This window comes from Macrosteles quadrilineatus, unplaced genomic scaffold, assembly GCF_028750875.1.
Source record: "Macrosteles quadrilineatus isolate MER2022 unplaced genomic scaffold, UCM_ALF_1.0 Scaffold_3__2_contigs__length_128488019, whole genome shotgun sequence".
NCBI lineage: Eukaryota > Metazoa > Arthropoda > Insecta > Hemiptera > Cicadellidae > Macrosteles > Macrosteles quadrilineatus.
In genome coordinates, this window is record NW_026542596.1 from 79,398,973 (window position 1) to 79,426,671 (window position 27,699).

A 27,699-nucleotide genomic window follows, 5' to 3' on the forward strand; every position below is an offset into this window, starting at 1 on the left:
GGCGCGTAGTCGGCCAGCGGACAGAGGAACGCGGAGAGCGGACTCAGCTGGTCTTAGGTAATTTAATGTTACTGTTTTCCTAGCAGCGGAGCGGAATGCCATGTTAATTTCAATTCCGCTCTCCGTTGTCCGCTCTCCGCTGGCCGACTCCGCGTCTAGGAAAACCCAGCTTTAGCGAATTTCCCTATAGGGAAGTAGCTATTACCGTAGGTGGCACGGTAAGACCTAGACCCGGGACCGATTTACTTTTTCATTTTGATGTCCCCAGAGGCCAAAAACACCATTTGTTAAAATTTTTATATATGTATATATATATATGTATATATGTATATATATATATATATATATATATATATACGTCCGTGAACGCGATAACTTGAGTAATTTTTGTCCGATTTTGATGAAATTTGGTTTAAAGGTGTAAAGCGGGATAAACTTGAATGAGTTCGCGAACCAGCACGATCGGACCATGGGAACGGGGCTTTATGGGGGGTTTTATGGGGTAAAAATTGGTTTTTCTCACTTTTGACCCTCAAAACACAAAATTTCCTGATTTCTCTTTAGACCTTTTTAAAGAGCTTAAAAAAACAAATAATTTAGTATATAAAAGTATTTTTGTTAGATTATTAGTAACGAAGGAAATTTAAAAAATTGTAAATTTAAAATTCCCATGTTATTCTTATGGAGAATAGTGTCAAATGTTGTAATTTGCTTGTTTATGGATATATTTTGATCAAACTTGGCAAATTTATTTATTTTTTACTAAGCTATCAATATTTTACTCAAAAACACACTTTATTAGTTTCCTTGTCGCAGCAAACCTAGGTACTCGTTAAACCTAATGTTATTAAAATATATTTAACTGAAAATCAATTCAGACAAATGGAAATTCGCTTAGTCGGCAGGTTTGCTGTGGCGGGGGTATTATTAACTTGCATTCACTCTTTTTGGCTATTATACATCACTGGTTGTATATTGTCACATGTTGTATTTTTCCCCTTTACTTTATGTATTATTTTTCATTATAGCTGTTTTGGGTTATATACCTGTAGCTATTGCAAATTGTTTATAAATAAATAAAAATTGTACAATAAATTATATTTTGTAATGAATCGTTGACTTATTTTTTAAATAAAATAAATGAATAGCAAGTTAACAGTTTACCAATAAAAGCATTACAAAATCGCACCAGAGAGGAGACAGAAGTTAACTGAAATATATATATTGTGTGAAATGTAGTAGCGTGATAACTGCCCAGGCTGTCAATATCGTGTTTATTGCTGTAACGCACTCGTTTCCACTGCTGAATCACCATATTGTTTTGTCATTTGCATCTGTCAAACTTCAAGTTACAAAAAATGATCCAACCTCACAGCCTTGTGTATTTTCAAATAAATATTATGAACACAATAATTGTGTTTTCATTGTCCTAAATGTTTAAACAGACCAAAAAGCAATACATAAATATTTAGTCTTAAATAATTTAACAATTAAACACAACCCCTTTACTCACACTACAAATGTAGTTACAATGTGATGGTTTCAATTGATGATATTTGACATTAAATTACTACGTTTATTGCAAATGTATTGGTTCTTTTTTCATAAAAAATCTTTATATAGTGCCAAAGGTGATATATATGGCAATTTCTCTTTAATACAGTATTTTCATTGTACATAAAACAAAATAATCTCCATTATTCATTCCGAAATATATCATATAAAATATATTGATACTATTTTTAATGTCAATAAATGAGATAGCTCGATACAGTATAATAAAAATAATTAATTTGCAAGTTAACGAATGATGTATTTTAAGAACTACGTATTAAGTCAAATTAAATTTAATCGGATTGCCTTCATTGTTCAAAACACGGAAATAAATCAGTCCTTCAGTACACATAGAATCGTTGCCAACAAGGCTTACTCTGACAGTGAAATATATCTACTACAAATACACGCGTAAAGCCTTGAGCAAATGCTTAACAATAACAATGGATTGGTATCAGCCAGATTCCAAGTAACATTGCTATTTTACTACAAATTAAAAATTGGAACGATGAAGGTTACAGAATTTATACTTGATAGAGCGTAATCCCGGTATAAAATTGGATAAAATTTGGACAAATTTGAGGTAGAAATAGTGATGTAAAATAAAAATGAAGAAGAGTTAGGTATAATTCATAGCGCTATTCTATGCTTGTGAACTATGAATTAAGAAAGTTGAATACATATATTTCCACAGGTGATATATAAAATAAGTCTTGTAGGTCAACAAACATTAGGCAATTAAACATTTTACGAATCTTAGTTTCAAAATTCAATGCCATTAAACATATTGCTAATATTAAAACAGCAGTTTAGAAATGTAGAATGAAAAGTATGCGTTTAAAGTAGTTGTGATCTTACCCTTGGGAAACATTGACGTGAAACTTTATCAACCTTAGTGTGACATAATATTCTACTTATTCTTATGCTATATAGTGTTTTCCTTTTATAATGGATTAGAAGCTTAGTAAAATATGATATAAGATTACAATGGTAAAGAGACGGTTTATGAGTGGTGCACATTTAAAAGGAATCTTTCAAAGGAGAAAACTACATGAATAGACCCTGATTATGAAATAGAAATTGTATTGCTTTACAATCTTTATAGCCAACGCATAGATGTATTATTTGTATATAAGTTTAGGAATTGGTTGACCATACTGATTGCATGTTTATTAAATCTATGGATATATATACGGATAAAATACCCAACAAGATTTCGTTCCTGGTATCAGATTCTTTTATTTTTGAACATCATTGTAAACTCATTAGCAATAAAGGTTGTTCAATAAATTATTATAAAGAGCATAGAATTAAACTGTAAATTTATGTCAGGTTTTACCTAGTTATACTCTACTAAAGACTTGATCATATCTTCGACATTTTTTGATAAATAAAATCAAAATTGTGGCCTAAATAGTTCATTTGTTATACACTATACATAGTGCAAAAACTATTTTTTACTAATTATTTTCTTTAGGACACATCTTTGTAAAATGTTAATGTATCTGTATCACATATAAATTGTATTTTTAATTTAATATAAAGAGTTTGTTCTACAACTGATTGTGTTTTCCATAGTTAGTTATACCTTAGAGAAATAAAATTCATAACATCAAGGACGTGGTTAAAAGTTACTTAATTTAATCAATGTATATTTGTGAGCAATATTATAACTGATTGTACCTCACAGGATGATGTGAGGATCACGGCTTTATGTGTGTGAGTAATGATCAGATATGACAAATGATGTGGCAGCGTGTATTTGCTGGACTTCATTAATTTATCCATTTGTCCGGTTCACTAACAAGGTTACGCAAGAAGCCTCGCTTGTTTTATATAAAAATATTGTGATTTTGCAGAAAGCCTGGCCATAAAACCTTTACTAATTAGACTTTGTATTTTTCAAAGTTATATCTGTCTTTAAATACTTTTATAAAGTTAAAGATCGTCTAAATAAATAGTTTTGCATCCACTATATTTCCAACTGTTTTTTTTTAGTCCTGACATATTGAAATATAGATGGGACAAGAGAAGTATAAAATGCACGCCAACTAGTGATGTTAATAAATGTGTATACACAGTTCTACTCGATACAAAAATTGCATCGGATTGTTAAAATAACCACATTGCAATATACAGTGTAATTGGAAACAAAAAGGGGTGGTACACGATTACTGGTTTGATAAGATAGTAAGCATAAATGTACTATGATATTTTTTATTTGGATTTTTTTTATTTTTGTACTTTAAAGTTTTTAATCTGTCATTTTCTTATGGTAATTTTTACTTTGGCTGTGTTTGTAAATAATGCCATGTTTCAGTTACTTTTTTGTGAAGGGATTAGGTTCCAGATTCCAAAGCGTCATAAAAACTTGGTTTTTACTTAACATAATAGTAATGTCTGCGTTGATCTCTTGAGATTTACAGCTTTAAAAATTAACTAAACTACAAACAATAGAAATTATATATTTGCCCATCATAAAGTTGTATGTAAATAGATTTCACAGTTATAAATTCCAGAGATACTGCAAGTTTGGCCTTACAAGTTTTGCACGTTTTGAACAGTTTCAATCGATAGTAAACCAAATATTTGGCAGTTAGGATTATTGGCCCTTAACTTATCGAAAGCAAACAGTGGATAATCTGTTTATTTTGGACTGCCATTGAATAGCTTCGTCCGCTGTTGCGCCACCAAGAATGCAAATATTGTCTAAAGCTCTTTGGCATAAACTTTACTAGCTCTCGGGTCTATGATCCACTTTCCTAAATACATTAACGTATTTTTATATATTTAATTATTTTGATCACTTTTCGCAAAAGATATTGTTATTTATATTAATTAAAACATTACAATAAATTGTATATCTCTATAAAGGTAAACCTAACCTAACCACTTGACCTAAAATAGGTTGCATTAACCCTGAAACTACAAACAGTGGTGACCATCTTTTAAATGAAATTAATATCAGTAATGTAAATATGTATAAGCTTTTTAAATGTCCATTTTAATATGTGTTTTTTGAACTGGATGCAAAAATGATGTTATAAATCACTTTACTACGCTACGAATAATGTTACGTACATGAGAAACAATATACATATATATATATTACTCTGAATTAATTTTTTCCCCAAATAGATTTGTAGGCCTATCATAATAATAAGTCTTAAAGCCATTTATGATTTAATAGTCTGCAGTCGTAAATTTTCTCACAATGGAAACCTAATTTAAAATTATAAAACTGTATTACAGTTTAATATAACCTATTACTGTATGCCAAGTACTCAATGTATAATATGTTTGAGTGTATTTGAATATGTTATTGCAATGTTTGTGATGTCAGGTAATATTTTGTTGTCACGCCTGAGAAGTTAATTTCCTTAAAAAGTGTGGAGTAGTTTAAACACGTAATTACCATGCGTAAGGTATACTTTTACTTAATAAACAAAATTGCTAAGTCTCGTGTCAAAGAGACATTTGAGTTCCCGCGGAAAACAGCGGAAAGAGATAATTGATTGTGTCTCCCTCTTCAACTATTCTTTCTTTGGACGTACTTTTGTTAAATAAGTAATGCATACAAGAACACTAACCTGGACAAGATATGAGTAACTGTAACAGCCCACAACAATTACCAACCTACTAATATGTAATGTTTTAATAGGCTGTCAAATAAAATAATTGCTAAACTTTCAACACAGGCTTCACTGGATAAGTCGTACAGTGGATTCATGATATTCGACCATATCAAATTTTACAAATCTCAATTCTCCGACATTTCGGCCTTGATGTAGGGTGCCATCTTCAGGTTGACTTCATTTACGAACATTTTACATATTGACATGACGCCATGACCCTCTGAATCTGTAGTAATTTTACATAAGCAAAAGTAAGTGTATGACGAATTTTACAAGGTCTTTGCCCGAAAAACTTAAATCTACAATAAGTGAAACACATTTAATATTATTTAATTTATAGATTTTTTAATAATTTTCTAATGGAAAACTTTGATTCAAATTTTCAATTTTTTTACCTAAAATACTTGTTTACCTCTTTTTATATTAAAGCGATTAATTTTCGTTCCCAATATTTTCTGCTCTATACTAGTACATATTTTTGATAAGTACAGTACTGAATACTAAGTATAAAGCTGTAGATATCTAAACAAAATGTGCTTTAACTTCTAGACCTTTGTAGCACTGTGTGAACATGTATCTCTGGGCAGTTTAAAACTATTAACTTGATCTATGTTTCTTATGTCCTACCAGCACTTTCGATTAAAAATTAAATTGCCAAAGAACGCTTACAGACAAAAGGTTTTCTATTTTGTTAACCTATTCCATGTTTTCAATGTTCAACATAAAAAATCAGTTATATAAAAGTCTAAGGATCCTCTTATTTCTGCACACACAGTTTTACACGAGCATTTGTACATATGCAAAGATACTATCCATTTGAGAAAACTATTTTTATGTAGTATTAGCGTGATACTATCTCTATAAATTATTGCTCTGTTGATATAAATTATGGTTCTTTTTATATTTCCAACGGGAAATAAAAGACAAAGGGGTTGGCTTATATCCAAAGAGTCAAACGTTCAGATTCATCATTCTCAACAAAACGATGGTTTTTTGTTTATTTTGGTTTCCAACAATCTTATATTGTATTCCATCGAAATTCTATTTTAAATTAAATAATCACTCAAATGCAGTTAAATGTAATGCACAATGTTATAATTTTATGTTTTTTTAGAAAACTAAAGAAAACTTTGTGATACTAACATTAAACAATATGACAATGGTTCTTTGTCTTCTCAAATATTTTCAATCATCTGGTGCAGTGTGATAGCCACGCACTCTACTCACCAAACATTTACCGTCACAACTCACACACACAACATAAACAAAACTCGGCGAACGATACCAGATTAACTCGACGGCTGGCGTTTCAACCGGTCATAAATTACAAACCCTAATACGTTTTGTACCTAATGCGTTATACAATTTTATTGTAATTTGGTATCTGTTAGCTGTTGAAAAACATTTCTTTTTTGCTGAATATCTAATCTTTCGTCATCCTGCAGCACTAAAACAGCATTACATGCGTTGCGGATGTAAAATAGAATCGTCTGAGTAAAACGTTTTTAGTAAAAATCTGCTGTTTATTTCGATTGTAACAATCGCATGGATCGACATAGTTTTCGATTGACTTATTATGGTTGTAGTTTATTGTTGCATTCTTGTCAATAGTTTGACACATCCTAAAACGTATAATGTACAGTAACACATCCATATTAGACAAAATTATTGAATCACTGACTAAACAGCTGTTTATTTACATCGGCAAAATTGAAAACAAACTGGAAGTCGGTTTGAAAGGTTGAATGAAAAGTGTTTTTTTTTTTTCTAGATTAGTTTGTTAATTTATTCCGCAATAAGACGCTAAATATGGTGCATCACACCTGCAAAAATGTCTTTTCAACCGCATTTCCGACCTGTCCTTCAACTCAATCGTAAAACTTGAGCTCGAACGAAAAGACTCACTTTACGCTCTAGTGATACTTTTGTGCTGATTTCCTTTGTCTGAATGGTAAAAAGTATAAAATATTATTTAAATCATACGATTGTTTCTTTATATTTATACATTACATATTATTATTTAGATTTACCGTACTCAAGATATTTGTTCATCATTGTATTTAAAGTGTGAACAACTTATTTCATGTTGGTTCATGGTTCATTTTTACTTTCTCCCCCTATACCATAGTATATGGAGAAAGTATTGTTTTCGTCAAAATTTTCGAGTTTGAGTTTTGAGTGGATATATTCGTTTTGGGTCCCCCTGGACCCAAAAAAGTGGTTTTCGAAGTGATGTCTGTGTGTGTGTGTGTGTGTGTGTGTGTGTGTCTGTGTGTCTGTGTGTCTGGATGTGTACAGAGCTAGAGACTACACCTGTGGTCCGATTTCGATGAAATTTGGTATGTAGGTTCTAATCTATGGTATCTCCAGGCGTTTTTTTCATTTTTTTGAAATTTTGATTTTTAATGGGGATTTCCCCATAAAAACCCATAAAAAACCGGAAAAATCGCATTTTCTCAAAAATGGCCCGAACGATTTTTATAAAAATTTAGTATGTTGTAGCCCTTTAAATTCTGAACAAAATGGTACAAATCCCATTTCTGTAAAAATTACGGTTCAAAAGTTATGGTAAATTATGTTATTTTCCCATAAAAATCCCATAAAATAAAGAAAAATAGGATTGTAGACAAAAAAAATCCGTTTTTATTTAACATAGTATGTTATGATCCTTACAATTTTGATAGTTTTTCTCATTTCTTAGAAATTTTTATTTTTAATCGGTATTTTCCCATAAAACCCCATAAAATGACGGAAAAAAAGATTTTCCCAAAAATGGCCTGAACGATTTCGATAAAAATTTAGTATGTTATAGTCCTTTATATTCTGAACAAAATGGTACAAATCCCATCTCTGTAAAAATTACGGTTCAAAAGTTATTGTAAATTATGTTATTCCCCCATAAAACCCCATAAAATAACGGAAAATCATATTTTTCCAATATTGGCTCGAACGATTTTGATAAAAATTTAGTATGTTATAGTCCTTTAAATTCTGAAGAAAATCTTATAACTCCCATTTCCGTATATTTACTCTCACCGCTTACACATGATAAAGGTTGTTGACAAACTTATGGGAGAAAGTATGTGTCAGAATACTGATTCCGTTTATTTTACTTAAAACACACGTTATTCTCACTACTAAATATTCTAAGAATGATTCATGCTTAACTTTCATTAGGTGTACAAAATTGTATTTGTAAATTTTTTAACCAATTTTGGACGATGACTTGTTGAATAACCAAATAATAACTAAATAATACTAACTAATAATAACTAAACCTAACAAAAATAACTACGTTATTTAGTTATATAATAATAACTAAATTTTTGATATTGGTAATAGCCAAATATGAGTATGGAGGGATGTATAAGAGGTGTGTTTACGCATTTTACCATCTAAGAAAAGCTTATTAGTTAACCAGAACTCTTGATTGCTAACCCAGTTATTAACAACAGTTACATTCCTCAGGATGGCCCCTAGCATCTTTTGATCATCATACATGGCCTCAGCTAACCAGCGAATTAAAATTATAGTGTGAATACTGTCCGTAAGAAAGTAGTTTGATATTTGTTGTAGCAGTGTACTTATAACCTGTGAATTGCAATTGGATAGAGCTCAGACCTCCAAAAGGGTGAAACAAGATCGTTTTGATTACTATAAGAGACCTGTCCAACCCCTATCAATCCAACCCCTAATTGAGCTAGTAAGTCAGTGGCTCAGTCGGTAGCGTCTCGGACTTCAGGCCCAGGGCAGCTATATCGTGGGTTCGGATCCTGGTCACTGCGGCTACTTTTTATCAGAACAGTTCATCCTTGTACTGTATCGGCTCACCGCTTGCTTTCCTGGATACGTTCCACGCACAGGTCCACAGAACATGTGGACGAGCAGTTGCAAGGTTTAAGGAGGCCACCACCTCTTAAGGAATTTACGTCAAAAAATCATACCACAGGTTGTGTTTCATGTTTTTTTTTTTTATAAGAGTCTTAGGCCCATTGTATCTGAATCATAATCTGTGATCAAATACCCAAAAGAATGTATAGTATCTACCATGAAAACTAATCTTACGGACCTTAATCAAATCACACATTGCCCTTGAAAACAATTCATAGTTGCATTTCTTACATTCACCACGTAAGATTCATAATATTTTATACACTGTTTTCATTCGTACGGTTCGCTGTATAATTCAGTGAAGGAGTTATGTTCAGATTTCAATAAGCAGAGTACAATAAGATTTTCGCGCCGGTAATGGATTTTTAAGTGGGAACGAGACGCTGAGTGTTGAATACCAAACAGCATCGGTTAATTGTTTCTTGCGCTGAGATTCTTCTTGAACCGCTCAAGTTGGAGGTTGGAATAATAACGAAGTAGATTTGAATCTCATACAAGTAAAATGTATTGTTAAACAGTGGCAGGAATGTGTCCACGTTCAAGTCCTACATTATATTGAAAATATTTTAAAACTACACTTTTGAAAAACATATACGTGAGGTTACCGCCATCATCCCCAAATAAAATTCCAGCAATAATTCACATTTTTATCTCATGGACACAGTAATTTGTGATATTTTTTTATTTTCCTAATAAATTAAAAGGCCAAACTTTTGACTAATTTTTTTAAAATTACTTTAACCCAATTACAAAAAGTCATTAAGGACAGTTCTCAGAATTTTCTAAATTGTATGGCTGGCTAAATAATTATAGAGGGATACATAAAACTGTTATCCTAACAATCTATGCTGACATTTTGTTCGATAAATATATCAATAGTCTTTTTGAATTAATTAGCAGAGCTATGATCGCTGACGGAAGTTTCTTAATACACGACATTGCCTTCCTTAATCACGTAGTCTACCGGAGCGAGGTAAATATTTGTATATTTAACATCTTGTCATAAAATACCAATTATAAAATCGCAAATGTTCTACTATATTCAGTTTAATTTAGACTAGCTTCGCTTTTAAAGATTAGTTACAACAAAACACCTTTTTAAATTAATACTTTTTTGTTTTTACTATTTCTCCAGAGAATACTTAAGCCACTGACCCCTAAAATGGATCTATTGACAGATTATTTAGTGTACTTCTGTGTATGCATGAACTATTGATTGTAAATTAATAATGTAAACGTGATCAATAGTTAGACTACGAATATCATAGATATTTTACCATAAAATATAGACTAATTTACATCTTAAATTCCTAGAGATACACTATTCCAACAATGTATTTTCAAGCCCGTTTAATTTCGATATACAAAAATATTGTAACGAAATAGTCGAAATCCGAATTCTTTCCAGATTCTCACTGCGACCCTTTCAGTTTTGGCCAAGCGCCAAGGGAAATATTTTATTTACAAAGAAAGGGAGAGATGACTTGTGATGTTTCTTGAAGTCTCCCCCCGGGAATATCCTTCAGTCGAAAATTTTGGATTGGACCTCTTGCAAACGCGGTCAAGTACGTTCCCATCCACGGATTCTGTGAAAGGTCATACAGATTATATAGCACGTAGAGTTCATCTCATGTATATTTAAAATATCTTTTTCCTACAGTCACCCGTCAAGGGGGCATCCTTAAACAGATTATAGTACAGAAAGCCTTACCAGCAGTATACCAACCAAGCAACACAAAACATCGTGCTTTTATTATACACGTATTCTGTGTACGCTTGAAAATAAGTTGTCTTCACTTGAAGATATTATGACTACAATCAGCTGGTGCAGCGTTACCCATTTCGTTCAATGTTTGGATTTAACTTAAGAGTGTTTGAACAGTGTTGTACAGTGTTTGAAATTATTTATATGATTTATAGTAACTGTATGAAAAATATAATTTGCAACACGAGTGCAAACTGCACTAGTTACACAAATAACTACTTTACTGATAATAAGAGATTTAACCAAGCTTCCTTAAAGCATTAGTGCTAGTATTGATTCAGCCAAAAACAGCGTTGGTGACCATTATTTAGTAACTGTAGGCCTATACACTTTTGTGTAAAGCAAACGATAACTGTGTTTTCTCAAATCTATATCGATGACCAAAAGTATAAACAATAACCTACAACGATCCTTTTAATCCTATATGTGATTAGTACCTCGGCAAAGACAGCGAAACTACTGGGATAAATAATAATATTATATAGTTACATAACACAAAGACGTATTCATAAACTTTATATATGTAATGGGGCAGCAAAGTGTTTTTGACTGTTGTAAGTATTAAACATTTTAACAAAATATGTTATACACTTGCAGGTGAAACCGTTACTTTAATAAGAAACTAAGATTAAGAAACCACAACCCTATGATCTTTTCAAAGTCTTAGCAGAGTTAAGCGAAATGAAAAAAAAAATTGTAATTGTTACTAATCGTTCACAACGTACATTAAGCGAGTTTTCTCCTTGTATTATTTGAAAATTACTTCCCTTTACAGCTTTACCTTATGTAGATTATCTGGTGATAATTTTAAAATTATCTAGCAACCAACAAGAAATGTATTCTTATTTAGTAAGCATAAACGATGAATACATTTTATTAGAGAGTAGTTTTTAGGAAAACTCAAAAAGAAGAACCAATTTTGCAAGAATAATAAAGGAACATCCAATTAATTTTAATGAGGTCATAAATTCACAGTGGTTATCAAAGTCGTGTATGTACAGTTTAATATACAGTGTGTAAATTAAGTATGGAAACAAATCTGTATTTTTTAAACCAAAATAGATAGAAATATTGGGTTTGTGGCATTGACTGTTAACCAAGGTTCCGCAATTTTTTGCATCAGAAAAAATTTTTCACCCCCTCAGGGGGGGTAGGGGTAGGGGGTAACTTAATTTTTTTTAAATAGCAACCCCTATTGAGTGACCTCTCATTTTAAAGGGTTTGTCAAAAGAAATACAATGCCGTAAACCCGAGGTCGATATCTTACCCCTAACCAGAATGGCGGCCATTTTAAATTTCGAGATGGGCAAACGAAATCCAGTGTGGATACCCATAATTTACCTTTTAAATGGGTTACATTGGGTAAGCCGAACTCCAGATACCATTGTTAGATTGAAAAGTGGATGTTTTTATCGTATTCAAAATTTTGCCCCAGCCCCCAAAATAGGGGATTTTGGGGGCAGCCCCAAATTTTTAAACGCAAACCCCTATTGAGTGACCCCTCGTTTTGAAGGGTTTGTCAAGACAAAAGCAGTGGCACAAATCTTAGGTCGATATGTCATCCCTAGACGAAATGGCAGGCATTCAAAAACTTGATTGGGTAAAAAAGCGCCCATTTCACCAATTAAAAATGTTGAATGCCTGTTATAGTAGCCCCTATTGAGTGATCAGTCATTTTATAGCTTTTGTACCGCTAAACCTGTCACAAACGAATTGTTTGAAGTACAGGTAAGACAGGAAATAAATAATCTAGAGCATCTGCCCCCAAAATCCCCTATTTTGGGGGCTGGGGCAAAATTTTGAATACGATAAAAACATCCACTTTTCAATCTAATAATGGTATCTGGAGTTCGGCTTACCCAATGTAACCCATTTAAAAGGTAAATTATGGGTATCCACACTGGATTTCGTTTGCCCATCTCGAAATTTAAAATGGCCGCCATTCTGGTTAGGGGTAAGATATCGACCTCGGGTTTACGGCATTGTATTTCTTTTGACAAACCCTTCAAAATGAGAGGTCACTCAATAGGGGTTGCTATTTAAAAAAATTAAGTTACCCCCTACCCCTACCCCCCCTGAGGGGGTGAAAAATTTTTTCTGATGCAAAAAATTGCGGAACCTTGGTTAACAGTCAATGCCACAAACCAAATATTTCTATCTATTTTGGTTTAAAAAAATACAGATTTGTTTCCATACTTAATTTACACACTGTATGTAACGGTGCGTTTATGCAGTACATTTTTGTTTTACGTTTAAAGAACAACACAAACATTGTAAATATTTAGAAACCGTAGATTGAAGGCCCCTTTTACGTATTAACTCATCTGGGGAGTCGTTAATAAAACCTTTTTCTATGAAATCGGCCAATTCCATTAGGAAGAGTCCACTGATTAGAAAGGAGGACCAAAAGCCAAAACATTGGGTCATAGCCAAGAGAAACCGAACTGTGCCAAGCTTGAAAAACAGATTCCAATTAGATAACCTGAAAACAAACTTTTCTTTTAAAGACTGGGTATTTAACCTGGAAATTATACCTCAAATCAGTAGATTTCTCAAAATTATTTCTTCGTTGATTTGAAGTGTTGTTGTTTATAATAACATTAATACAGTATTCTTATTTCTATCTAGCCAATGGCAGATTTTTTTACATACACCGTGTTCCAAAAACAAATCTATTCTACTGCTTCATATCAGTTGGTCGTACAAAGTCAACTATGGCTAATTTTAAATATGGCATTTTTAAGTTTATTTTTAGTACCCTTCAATGGTAATCAGCTATTCCATAAAAATGTATACGTTTGAAATTTCAAAATATATATTTTTAATATGTAGGTGCAGTTGGAAATAAAGTGTATTGAATTGCTCATAGAGATTAAATCTGTGGTGTTATGTTTTTGTCTGGAATTTGTGAAAGATCTAGTGTACCGCTCACCGATCTTGAATATTGATGAACTAAAAGCAAAGACGAAGCAAAGGGGAGCATTTGGAAAAATGTCGAATTAAATGAACCCCCTAGGTATTGACAGAGCTAGAACCCAGAATTTACTTTCTTCAAGCAAATAACGGAAAAATGTAGAGGTGAGGTGAAACTATGGTAGTAAAAGTTTAAGGAAGTTAAGAAAACAATTATACATAAAGTAGGCTGTTTATCTATAATAATAAAATGTTTATGTTAGTTTACCTTTTACTCATTCTTTTTGGGCCTCCCTAGACTTCAACGCAAAAAAAAATTAATAAGGTTACTTATGATATCAAACGAACCAATGTAAGACCCATTAAATTTTCTGATCAATGGTACAATAAGCCAATTGTTTTAATTTACTCTAAACCCTGGAATCTCTCAAACGTTACTTCAAGTTAATATTCAGTAAATAAACTATTTCAGATAAGAATTGTAATGTAATAGTTTGAAAAAAAAATGAAAAAATTAAAATCTAATTCACAAGGATACCTTCATTTTAGAACTCCTTACGTAGGCCTAAGCCCATTTTTGAACAATCTTTTTGGAAATATCTATAGAAAGAAACACCTAGGCAAGGTGTATTTCTGCTCTTCTTTTCCTAAGATTAATTGTTATTATCAGAAACAAAAGACGGTCGGACTCTTAAGATATTGGATGACTTCCAAGAAAAGAGTAATTTTAAGACAAAAGCAGAAGGAGAATACCCTTAATGACACCTACGTTCTTATATAGATTTATAAATCTGACTATGTGTGTTTGCTGTACAGACATTTTCAGTTATAAAAGCTAAAATTTGGTATATTAAACAATAAACATATTTCTCCTTATTTATTTTATCCTTAGGGCAAGATATAGCTCATATGATCATGTGCGAAATAATCTATATTTTTAAGCAATAAGGACTTTGAAATTTAAAGTATAAAACAATTTAAATGAACATTGTGTGCATTTTAAGAATATAAATAGCTCATTTTATTATTGGTAAGAATATACAGAGTGTTCCGTAAGTAAACCAGTGAACTCCAGGAAATGGGGTTTTTTTTAAAGAACCTCTGTACCATTTCCCGGAGTTTGATTTTTTAATTACAAAACATCCAGTATTCCCTAATCATATTAAGATTATTATTAGCATAACGCTAACTTATTTGATGCATTGCTATATTTATTTTAAATAATATAGTCTTATTTGATTTTTTTTAATGTTCTTAAGTAAAACTGTAAACATATTTTGTCGGTTTGGAATTATTAATACGCATGTTATATAATGTAAAGAATTTAATAAAAGTATTTTAGCCATTATGATGTTTAGTACATTAAGTATACCTCACCTTTAACGTATATTCTGTTTTAAATCGAAATGCACGTAGCTTTTAAATAAGATTGGCTGGGAGCCGGGGCAAAGAATATTTTATTTATAAAGAAAGAAAGACATGACTTGTGATGTTTTATTAAAATCTCTCAATGAAAGGGCCTTACATATTAACTTCTGGATGAGAAAATATATTTATTTGTAGATCAGTCAATTTCCTATATTTCGTATACATATAATTAATTCAATGTTTTACCAATAAAACATTTAATAAATAATAGTATGACTGAATATAGTATTGACCATTATTACGACTTCGTCTATATATTTTTGGTCAAAAGTAAAGGAACTTTACATATTGGTCGATAGACAAACAACCATTGTTGTGTTTTAAATGTTCATTCTAAATAATAAAACCCAAATTTATATGAAAATGTTTGTATTTTCAAATTTTATTGTATGTTAACTTTCAAGTCCTTACCCTATTACATTGGGATAATTGTCTCAGCTAGTTATTTACTTAACCAGTCTATATATAGTTAAAAGTTTGAATAAGTTTCCCAACTTCTACAATTTTTAATTTTTCATACTGCAGTATAATATGGTTATTATTTATCCAACAGATTTTATTCTGTCATGGATTACAAAACATACGTAAGATAACAAAATCTGGAAACTTCTTATTTTAATTCTTATCTGTATCCGATTTTTTCAAGTATAGTGTATTATTTTAGGGATCTTCTAATAATAATTTATTTTAATAACATAATAAACCATGATTTCACACTGAAAAATAATGTATTTTCCTTTCAAGCGCCATATATCTTTCCATAAATTATTTAATCACCCCTTACCTTATGACTTTTTATTCAAGGGTAAATCCTACACGTCCCTAGCCTGGTAATAGAAGCAATTTAGTTGATATTATTAGTTTAATTTGAATTGAATATATTTATTAAGCCCATAAATAGTTTTATAGAAGTAACAGTGTGTTTCTAAATTTGTTTACCAAAATAGTAGAAATTATTGTGTTTGTAGCATTAGTTGGAACAAAAAATCATTCCAAACATTAGGGCTATAAAATAAATAGGCACTCAATTCGGTCTCCTATGACATACCGTAGTAGTGTAGTTAGTGGTGTGGGTGTTTTCTTTCCACATTTAAATCAAATGTGGGAATACCTGCCATTGAATAGGGGTAGAATACCTATCTATTTCGGAAAAAATACAAATTTGTTACCAAACTTAATTATATATTTCTCCTCCAATATCCATCCCCATTGACCAGGTAACACAGCTGACTGTTGTTTGGACACACGCCGTCATTGCAAGCTGGTTACCTCTGCTGTTATTGCCGAACTTTTCTCATAACGATGGTTGCCTGTCACTCTTTCGTTTCGTCGTAATGAGTATAGAAGTGGTGCAATTTCTGTACGTGTCGAAAAAGCAATTCACTTCACAAAGATGAAATTAGTAACTTTTTGACAGTTTTAAACAATTACTGGAAAGAGTATATTTAGTTCAACAGTATTATATTTTCCTGAAAGTTTTGTGATGTTTTGTCCTGATGAGTTTGTAAAATGTTGGATGCACTATTGTTAAGCTACTATTTTGTTATGGCCATCTTTTAATTTTTATGATTGACAATAAAGAAATTTAAAGTACTATTGTTAATTTATATGCAAGTTGTTATTAAATATAGATTTATAGCTAAACTGTTACTTATTAAACGTGTTATCGTACATAAAGGATCATGTTAAAGGTTATTACAAAGGTTTCACTTATTTTTACACACTTCCATCACCCCTATTCGTATGCTGTTTTGATTTATTAACGATTTGTAGAACTTTTTAAAGTTTTAAACTTTACAAAAGCATCTTTCTCTTTCATTACCCGATCCATACCTTCTCACATTTCTGCTTTATGAGAGGTAGTATATACAAGTTTTAATTCTTTGAATACAGAACCTCTTTTTTTTATCATTATATCTCATTTCAAGAAAGGCCCTCCCATCGATAAATATTTTATTGCTACACATTTTAGAACCAATTGACTGATTATTTCGCGTCTTTTGTCTGATAAATAGCCACAAAAAGCGATAGCTACTACATACAAGGTTTCAAAGGTCGTACAATTTGTTATTGAATAGCTCCCCAACATTCCAGCATTTACGTTTCTTCATAAATATCAAATAATAAAACTGTGTAAATCAACAAATTCAATTTACGATAGACTAACTACAATATATATAAAATTAAGACTTGCCACAGCTGCACTTTTACACCATCCCACTTTTATACGTTTGAAAGGACCGACAGCAATGATAATTTAAACTGTGGTCTGAACAAAAACAAGAGTTTTATTCAGAAGATTGTACAACAAAGGATGGGCAGTCATCACGGGCTGTTGACTCCTACATTGTGTGGAGCCATCGCGTATTCATAATCCTAAAACAATGTTTTTCGCTTTCATAAATCTCGCGTCATAAGTTGTCATCTGCTTTTTCAAGCTCGTAATACACAGAGTGTCCTATGAATGGACTGAACATTTTGATTTTATGTTACTTGTTACTAAACATTTAGAAACATATAATATAGTAGTCATAAAATGCTAGGTGTATACCTAGGCGTATACTCTCATAAAGTAGGGGTTTAAAATGTGTTCTTAGCTTTTAAGTTTCCTTATGTGCTACAAAATGGAAATGGCAGCAGATAAAAGGAAACCTTACACAAGTAAAAGAAAATCGTGTTTTTGGTTTTAAATATTTTCATAGTTCTATTTTAGTAAGGGGTTCAAATCAGAAAACATTGCCTATTGGAAAACCTAAATTACAGTCTAAAATAAGTCAAAACGGAACCCATGCGGAGCAACACACTAAAAAAAACGCTCAGCAAATAAATTTAATCATAGTAAGCATTATCATATTAATTCGGTGCCATCCTTTAAGGTGTGGTCATCAATAATTATATTAATCGATTATTATTAATAAATATATATTGTGTACAAATTTGTCACTTTAAGATCCCCCATGAAGAAGAATTATTGGGGTTAAAAGTAGACTCCATATGTTTTACAACTGAATAAGGAAATCAGGTAACAACTTAGAAAACACCCTTTTTTAGGAAGCAAATAAAAAAATCAATAAATTATTTGAAATCTTTTGTCAATGTTTTTGAAACATGCTTTACAAAGAGTGTAGGGTTCCAAATTAATAACCATTGACAAGTAATATAAAATTTGACTTCTCAACTTCTAAATAAGGCAATATCTATATAAAACTGGTATTTAGTGACCCCTAGATATCGGGGTTGCTTTCATAGCATTAACGTTTATGGATAGGACAAAAATGTGGGATTGAACATTTAAGAATAAATATAATGATTCTAGAATCCTCCTATGGAGACGTAAATACGACAAAACAGCTTTAGAGAAAAGTAACAATTCTCGAAAACTATATTTACAATAACAACTGTGTTTATGTATTCTAATTTTAGGCAACCAAGTAAGTGAATAAATATTATTTAGACTTTTTTTGTAATTTTAATTGTTTACTTTAACTTGTAAATATTATAAACCTTTCAATGGAGTATACACTTTACCAACAGAAAAAGACAATGTAAGACTCAGCTCATCTTGTATCAAATGAAAGATGTTTCTTTAAGTCAGTAATGAGAAGGTTGCGTGTACAGGGAATGTTATCTAAAGAAACCTTGGTTGTATTTATCGTATTTATATCGGCAAAATACAATCGATAAGGCATATTCACCTTTCGGCGAATCTCTTGCTAGAGTTTCAAGTAAATTTTAACTTCATTTACAATGATATTACCCTATCATCCTCTTAATGATCTTGGTCCAGTTCAAATTTATTGTAGTTATTTTGTTTTAAAAACATTCATGAACTACAATATTTGCAGACCAAATAAACAACATTTTACGTGTCCTGATGAAAAACTGTGGTTACCTATTTAATCTCATAAAGTTTTGAGTATTAAACTATCCCTGTTTGTAAACAAGGTAAACACATGGGTGAACAATAAACATTTTATATCATGACCACTATACTAAACGACTTAACAAAATGAGAATCATTCATTAGTTCCTTGGTGCGAAAGATGAGAAGGTAATTTCCTTATGGCCAATAAACAAGAAGCTAGAAAGAAACGATTGTAAGAGTAGGCCAACTGCACGAACATTTCAAGTCACAAAATCTACTGTACAGTTGCTATGTGTACGAACTAATTAAAATATATTCGTAGTGAGTATTCAAGGAATGCAGAACCGTTTGTTTATTGTTGCAGGCCGCCGAGCTAGAAGCATCGAGTCGAATGGAATTCCAGCGCCCGTGGAAGAATTCAACAATGGTATGTTCCACCTAATAAAGTTACATTCCCATTTGATGCCACGCTTTATATTTTTTGCGCTCTCTTTATATTCTTCCACAGTTATACCAGACTAGTAAGAGAACTGCAAACGTTGTAATGGTTTTGTTCGAGATGAAAAAATGTAATTGTTTCAAGATAGAAGATACGGGATGTGTATAAGTTATTTTCATTAATTTTGGATTTTAAATGATTATTGGAAATAAAGTTGTGTCATAGTTTTTTTTTTTCAAACAAAACAAGTACTTTGGTCTAGATTAGATTATAAATTAGCTCCACAGACACAAATATTGCTAATTAGTTATTAACTTATGAAACTATGTATAAATATGAATTGGAGGTTCAAATTTTCTTGCAGTTCAAAGGTTGGCCCTGGGTGCCGGGCTTAAATGTTTTAAATTTACAATAGTTTTATCTATGCACTAATAAATGGTGATATTCTTTCCCATTTAACTTGTATATTCTCCTAGTAAGAAACACATTTGATTTTGAAAGTTTGATCCAAAGCAAGGGTAGCATTCTCTGCATATGACCACAAATAAGACAAAATCCATTCAATATTTCCCTAGAACCTGGGAAATTATACAAAAACACTGCCATAATAATTTTACCTCGCAGTAACTGTATTAATAAAATTAAAGTATGAAGACTAATAATAAAATTATCTTTAGTATTAATGCATTTTTAGCATAGTATCTTTCGTGCTAGAACCTTAGGATATACTAAAGTACATTTTAAAATAATAAATTTAATAACCACTGTATCATTTAAATGCTTTAAAGTGAGTTCACTAACGTTTTACGCAATAGTAGAAGAGTAATGGGGGGGTAAGCTATCATCCAGTTTTTTTCACCAATGACCCTAGTTAAAATCCTGACAACACCATTTTGTGAACGTGCCCCAAGTAGTTGCTATTCATATGTAGTCCTCTACACCTTCTATGAACGGTGCCCACTGCTAATTTGGTAGACTTGGACCACATATTGTGAAGGATAACCTTCAATTAACCTTCGATATTTAACCTTTCTGTTGGTGTCCTCGCAAACAATAAAAGTAGTTACTGGTTTACAAGTTAGTTTGAAATGTTGATGTAGCACTTTGGTTGAGAGTTAAGTTTCAACGCACCCCTTTGATCTTATAAACGAATATTGTTTCAAACTGTTAGAGCAGTAATGTACTTGGTCGCTCAAACGTTGTCCCTAAACATTATTATGTTCCTTCAATCTTATATTGACAGTTACAAAGTACGTGACATTGGGAATAATACTACAATATTTTTGAATATTTAAACACTAGTATAGTAGGTATCGTGTTAAATAAACCCCATAGTATTTAAATTATGATTTATGAATAAACTAATAATCATTTCCTTTTCACGCGATAGGGTTTGGCAAAGTAAATAATAACATCTTCTACGTTATAAAATAAAGTTTTTAAATATTTAGCCTCCAACTGCTTTTTTACTAATTCAATTACATCTTATAGAACCTAACTCACTATTGTAAAATATTTAAACTTTACACATAGTTTTTTTAGCCTAAAAACTAAATATGTAGCTAGTGAAAAATCTTTATACATTGTTTTGATTTAGTCAAACCAAGGCAGGTTGTATTCTCAGGTACCTCCTTATTCTCTCTAGTGAGTATCAAGGATTATTTGTAAACCAAATGTTATAACTGCCGCAATTTAATGGTCTCTTCAGTTCCTTGTTATTGTGTTGAGATCGTTAAGAGAAACTCCCCGTGTAAACATTTGTTCAGCGGAACCTCAAGACCCTTAACTTCAAACAGTACAAATAAAACATCAAGTGGATATTGAGCTGTTCTATCAAGACCGTCGTAAATTATATCTTTTATTTTAATGAAGACCAGGTTAAATCACGGTTATAGATTATGTAGAGTATGTATGCATTTTGATATTATATTGAATATACTGAAAATATGTCCTACAGAGGCGCTGTAGTTATAAGTTTATTTACACTTACTAGTCAAGGCAATTTAGTCCAAAAAGAGCTGTAGCTCCTAAAAATTGGGGGAAAGCTGGGTGTTGTTTAATCTAATCTGGAGATCCTAAATAAGTAAAAAATGAGTAAGTGACGGATTCTGAAGTGAGCTAAGTGTATGGGAGGCAAACAACTAGGCTGATGGAGTTCATTTTTTGTTTGTTTTTCCCTCATAACGGTGTATTAAATAACATCCCACAACAAAAGGGTTTACATACGTTTGTTTCTAAAGAACATTAGATCTCGCGTCGAATGACGTTAAAATAATTTAAAAGTTCAGTAATTTTAACATTCTCCTTGACTCCTCATCCTATTCTTGGTTATTTCAGCGTGTTCCGCCAGTTGGCAGTGTATGCTATAGTTTTCGGTTAAAATTACTGAGCTTTGACGATCTGTTGTAGCAGAACAACTAAACAGATTATAATTATTTTAACGTCATTCGACGCGGAATCTAATGTTCCTTAGAATTTAAACCCATATTTTTTTTGGAGGATGCACTGTTTTTTAGTTATAAGCGAAAAATTAAAAAGTAAGCAAAATCTGCCTAGTTTTGCCTCTTATACACTAAGCTCATTTCAGAATCCGTCTCAAACTCATTTTAAACTTATTTAGGGTCTCCAGAACAGATTGAAACCTGCTTTTCCCTAAACTTTAGGAGTTACAAGTCTAATTTGCCTTGGCTATACATATTGTCTGTATTCAAAGGCGCTGTAGTTATAAGTTTACTTACACTTACATATTGACTGTCCTACAGAGGTGTTGTAGTTATATGTCTACTTACCCTTACATGACTGTCCTACAGAGGTGCTGTAGTTATATGTCTACTTACACTTACATATTAACCGTCCTACAAAGGTGCTGTAGTTATAAGTCTACTTACACTTACATATATACTGTCCTACAGAGGTGTTGTAGTTATATGTCTACTAACCCTTACATATTGACTGTCCTACAGAGGTGTTGTAGTTATATGTCTACTTACCCTTATATGACTGTCCTACAGAGGTGCTGTAGTTATATGTCTACTTACACTTACATATATACTGTTCTACAGAGGTGTTGTAGTTATATGTCTACTGACCCTTACATATTGACTGTCCTACAGAGGTGTTGTAGTTATTTGTCTACTAACCCTTACATATTGACTGTCCTACAGAGGTGCTGTAGTTATATGTCTACTTACACTTACATATATACTGTCCTACAGAGGTGTTGTAGTTATATGTCTACTAACCGACTGTCCTACAGAGGTGTTGTAGTTTTATGTTTACTTACACTACATAGAGATTGTTTGTCCTACAGAGGCGCTGTTGCCGAGGTTCGCTGAGCCTATACAGAACGTCACAGTCACCGTAGGTAGAGATGCTCTACTCGCCTGTGTCGTCGACAACCTTAGAGGCTACAAGGTAACTTTGTATTTACCATACTTTACGCAACGTTTATTTAGTAAAGAAGTAACGGCTCAACTGAAAAATTTATCAATACTAGTAGCCAAGAAGGTACATACAGAGTTCCGTATACAAAAGTTGATAAAGGAAAACAGCTGGGCAAAAGGTTATGTGAAGGTTACGTTCACGGTGCGTTTTCCTAATCAATAATTTTTTTTTGAAATGTTTGTTATTCAGTTTTAAATTTAAATAAATGTAAGAATCAGTTTAGTTTAAATGTACATTTTAAACATCCTAACTTAACCCCTAAAAAATCCTCTTCCCTCTTACTTTTATAAAGCGAGACGCTTTTGCAAAGACTTTTTGCGGACATATGTTCTTGAACGACGCTTGCGTACATAAGGTTGATTTATTGGTATGAGTTTGAGTCATCCTTTAAAATCTCATTTCCTTCCATCTCATCATCATCATCGTTACTGAATAGTAATGTGTGTCTGTAGTCAAAGACATAGTCGTACATATTCATGCATACCTAATATAGCTCTATGTAAGTACAACTGCAGTTGAAAAGCTTGCACGAAAACATTCTTGTGCCGTGGTAGTTGGCGTAATCCAACTCCATACCCAGAGTATTATATTTAATAGATTTTAACTTGTCATCCAGAAAACCTAGTCATACATAGATATGGCTACGTAACGTTTAAGGTTCAAATTCAAACTAGAACCAGCATCTTCGTGTTGTAAAATACGGAAAGTGTGTGATTTGACATAGTTGAGAGTTCCTACTCGTACATATTCTAGTAGATTTAGCTGTATAACGTGTAAGGTACAATATATAACGTGCACCAGGACTTGCGTGTGTCCTGGCAGGTGGCGTGGGTGCGAGTCGACACCCAGACTATTCTGTCCATCCATCACAACGTCATCACCCAGAACCCGAGGATCACCCTGAGCTACAACGACCATCGCTCGTGGTACCTCCACATCAAGAATGTCCAGGAGACGGACCGCGGCTGGTACATGTGTCAAGTTAATACTGATCCAATGAGAATGCGGCAGGGTTACCTTCAGGTTGTTGGTAGGTATAAAATGTATATTTTAAATCATATGATTTTGTTGTTAAACTTTTACCAGAATAGTACAACGTAATTTGCCTATCACTGCTAATCACTTAGTTCTCGAGAGACCGCAAAAGATTTTAGGTGGGTTTTCATACTATCAGTGAATTATACACGAACAATCTATGGTATTAAGTTAATGAAATGAGTTATAATCCAAACTCTGGATTTTTGTAATGTTTCTGAGTAAAATTAAACCCAAATATGATTCTAATTGTTTTTGATTAGCTATTGCTTTTTGGTAAAAAAGAAAATTATTTAATCTTTTTTTCACACTCCGTGTACAAAGCTTAGGTGGTTTTAGGTGAAGAAATGCATCCCCTCACTTGATCCTACCTTTAAAACAATTGTTCAACAGCTAAAACAGCTACAACATATCAATTATCTATCAATCAATCATTGAGATGGTGACGCCCCATATGTGAGTTGAGTATACATTACAACAGGTAGTGGGAACTTCCCTTCAAGCCACCTAAACTTTTTGGCACACACTTTTTGGCATATTTAAATCGTCATAGGAGTCTGTTTCCGTTTCACTTTTGTAAATAGCATCATTAATTAATAACTAAATGTCAAAAGCACCTGGGTACAGAATCGCCCCCACTTTAATCAAATTAGATAATACTATTTAAACGGGAAAACTTTGGCCACTTAGTCTGAGTTATACTGCTTTTCTTAAATGCCATATACACAAAGTATTTATCGGTCATATAAAGCTGATGTAATTTTCACAGTGCCACCCAGTATAGTAGACAAGGAGACCTCCACAGACATGGTGGTGAGAGAGTCAGCCAACGTGACTTTGACGTGCAAAGCTGTTGGTTATCCCGAGCCTTACGTCATGTGGCGAAGAGAAGATGGCGAGGATATCAACTACAACGGCGAACCTGGTAATCATCTAGTAAAAAAATGTTTCGGATAAAAAAAACTAATTTTGTTCTTAAAAGATAGAAAACTTTAATAAATTTAAGTTAATACGTTTTAAGATTTTACTTCAGTATAAAAATAACCATTTTAATTTATAACTGATCAGACTGTTTGATCATAAATGATTGAGCTTGAATTGCTTAAAATATTCAATAATACACGTTGAACTATATCAAGTAATAACACTACTGTTCACGGTATGTTAACATTTGTTGATAAACAGCTATATGTTATTTCTGAGTAATATATACTAAAAAGTCAGGGAGTTTTTCGATTGCAATCATACAAATATTCCTAAAGTCGTTTTCTTAATAAATAATTTAATTTATTTCTAGGTCGTAAAATTCAAACAGGTTTTTTTGCATAAGCTATTTTTAGCTAATCATGGATTCAATTTAAACTTCTAATCGTCCTATTTGTTCATGAAATATTATTGTTAGGTTAGTTTTATATTGATATTTCATAAAGAATGTATGTTTTCAGTGAACGTGGTAGATGGAGAGGTTCTTCACATTACCAAGGTCAGCCGACTACACATGGGAGCCTATCTGTGTATAGCCTCTAACGGCGTCCCTCCTTCCATCAGTAAAAGAGTCATGCTCAGAGTACAATGTAAGTAAAACATCTCATGAAATCCAGACTTCCCATAGCACTATCTATCTTTGCTACACTCTTGGGAAGACCCTTAACGATAAAGTTGTTAATGATATTTTATAGCAAACAACATAAAATTATTTTAGTGAAATCTCTTTATTACAGCAAAATTCAAAAAGCTAATAAGTTTTCATTTAATATGGGCTGTATCTAAATTTGAGAGTTGCTAAATCAACTAACTGTTTGAATGAAATTTAAAATGTCTGTAGCTGATTCATAAATGGCCATTGTTTTGGGTTTTTTATTCAATAAACTAGACATATTGTTTGTTTTTAAGCAGCTATTTTGTTATTAATGATCTATAGTGTCATTTCCAATGTTAGTGTTATGTATATTGATTTCAAGAGTAAATATTACTGTTTTATGTGCCAACCACCCCGAAAGCCCTTCCGGCCAATGCAACTGTTTTGTGTTTACTTTGGGGTAACTGGCAATTTATTGTTAAAGCGGCAACTAAGCACTTCTTATTCTTCTATAGCCGATAATATAAACTAAAGGTCGACCAGTGGTCGAAAACTCAACCAAAATATATGAAATGTACAGACTTCTCTATTTTCACCCCACGCTGTAAATAAAACGTGTGATAGGAATTTATTTTATTTATTTTGATTATCTGTTTATATTTTGTTGATATTTCGTCACCAGCATAGCAATCCCTTTAGACCCATCGGTGTTAGTTTTTTTTTTTTTTTAATTAAATTGTTGTGCTTATTTTAGATTTAATTTCAACTTATAAAGGGATTCTGCACATCTACAAGAATAGAATATTTTCCTTACCTAGGGTCTAAAATGAGGTTTTGCCGGATCGAGATCATTTTTAAATTCGAGACGAAGTTGAGAACTTGAAACGATCGAGAGCTACAAAACCCGTTCGGCCCATGGTACGAACACTATTTTTCACCACTCTACAAAATTAAGAAAATACATACGATAAATGTACACTTATAGCCAACACAACAAAAACTTTATGTGAAGAAATACTTAAAGTAATCGGCCGAAATAATAATAAATAGTAGCTACGCAGCAGTGACAATTAAACAAGTCAATCGCAATGCATAATATTATACTGCATTATTATTATTACTGCTCGGTCCCCAAATAACGAAGACACCAGGCATGGCCAGCAATATGTTGTTTTCAGCCTAAAATTAACGTTATCAATCAACGTTATTAAATTATCGTAGTATGGTGAACAATATCTTTCTAGCAGTGTATGTAGATTTTCCTTGTGATGCACATAAGCTGAGAGAAAAGGTTTCAAGAACCATGCTTGCCTATTAATACTATAATATATATTGAATTTCTACCCACGTATTCTGGAATCTAAACTCTGGAAACATATATTTATTCTTATACTGTTTACTCCCAAGACGTTTAATGCGTGTTAAATATAGTTAATGGTGATCAATTTTGATTCGAAAATCCTACACTTATCACACCATATTACACACAATCTCCAGACAATTTATTTATCATTTATTTGTTGTTTAGTTCCACCAATGCTGTCGATCCCTAACCAGCTGGAGGGAGCCTACATTGGTCAAGATGTCCAGCTGGAGTGCCATACTGAGGCCTATCCCACCTCCATCAACTACTGGACTACAGAGAAAGGCGACATGATCGTCTCTGGTAACTACATAATGTTTATTGTAGAGTTTATGGTTAATCATAACAAGTGTAATGTATTTTGTAACAAAGAACCTATACCCATTGGTTGAAGATGCCCGTTGTAAGTATAATTGAGCATAAAAAAACAAAAACAAATGTCTTTACTAAACTTTTCTGTGGAAAACTAGTTTTACTACGTATCCTTTTCTACTAAGCACTAAAAAAAAATATCTTTAAGCCTTAATTTCCTCGAAATGTTTTGCTAGTTGCAACCTTAATTAGTTCCATGATTACCTTCCCTCTCGAAATATATTTTAAAATCTCTGAGAAGAGGAGAATGATATAGTTGTTTATTTGTTTTATGAAGTAAAATAATTATTTTGAAAAGGTGAAGCAATATGCGACAAACACAACATATACAATGTGAGGTTCAAAATTGTTGTTGATATAAAGTTGTAGAAGTCGAAACAAGATGAACATGGTAAAGATAAACGTAGTGAAAGTAA

The 27,699-nt window shown here is 32.2% G+C and overlaps 1 protein-coding gene across 4 annotated transcripts in view; it reads left to right on the forward strand.

Moving 5' to 3' along the window:
• LOC128990882 (lachesin-like) overlaps positions 1-27,699 on the forward strand; it is a 232,542-nt gene that overhangs the window by 200,073 nt on the left and 4,770 nt on the right. For 2 of the 4 annotated variants that reach the window (XM_054413514.1, XM_054413515.1), the window contains exons 3-8: positions 19,416-19,478; positions 22,801-22,904; positions 23,736-23,964; positions 24,739-24,894; positions 25,415-25,543; positions 27,077-27,214. In XM_054413514.1, coding sequence (XP_054269489.1) covers positions 19,416-19,478; positions 22,801-22,904; positions 23,736-23,964; positions 24,739-24,894; positions 25,415-25,543; positions 27,077-27,214 — 819 coding nt within the window. The remainder of the gene's footprint in view (positions 1-19,415; positions 19,479-22,800; positions 22,905-23,735; positions 23,965-24,738; positions 24,895-25,414; positions 25,544-27,076; positions 27,215-27,699) is intronic. The other 2 variants (XM_054413516.1, XM_054413517.1) reach the window with 1 other exon arrangement.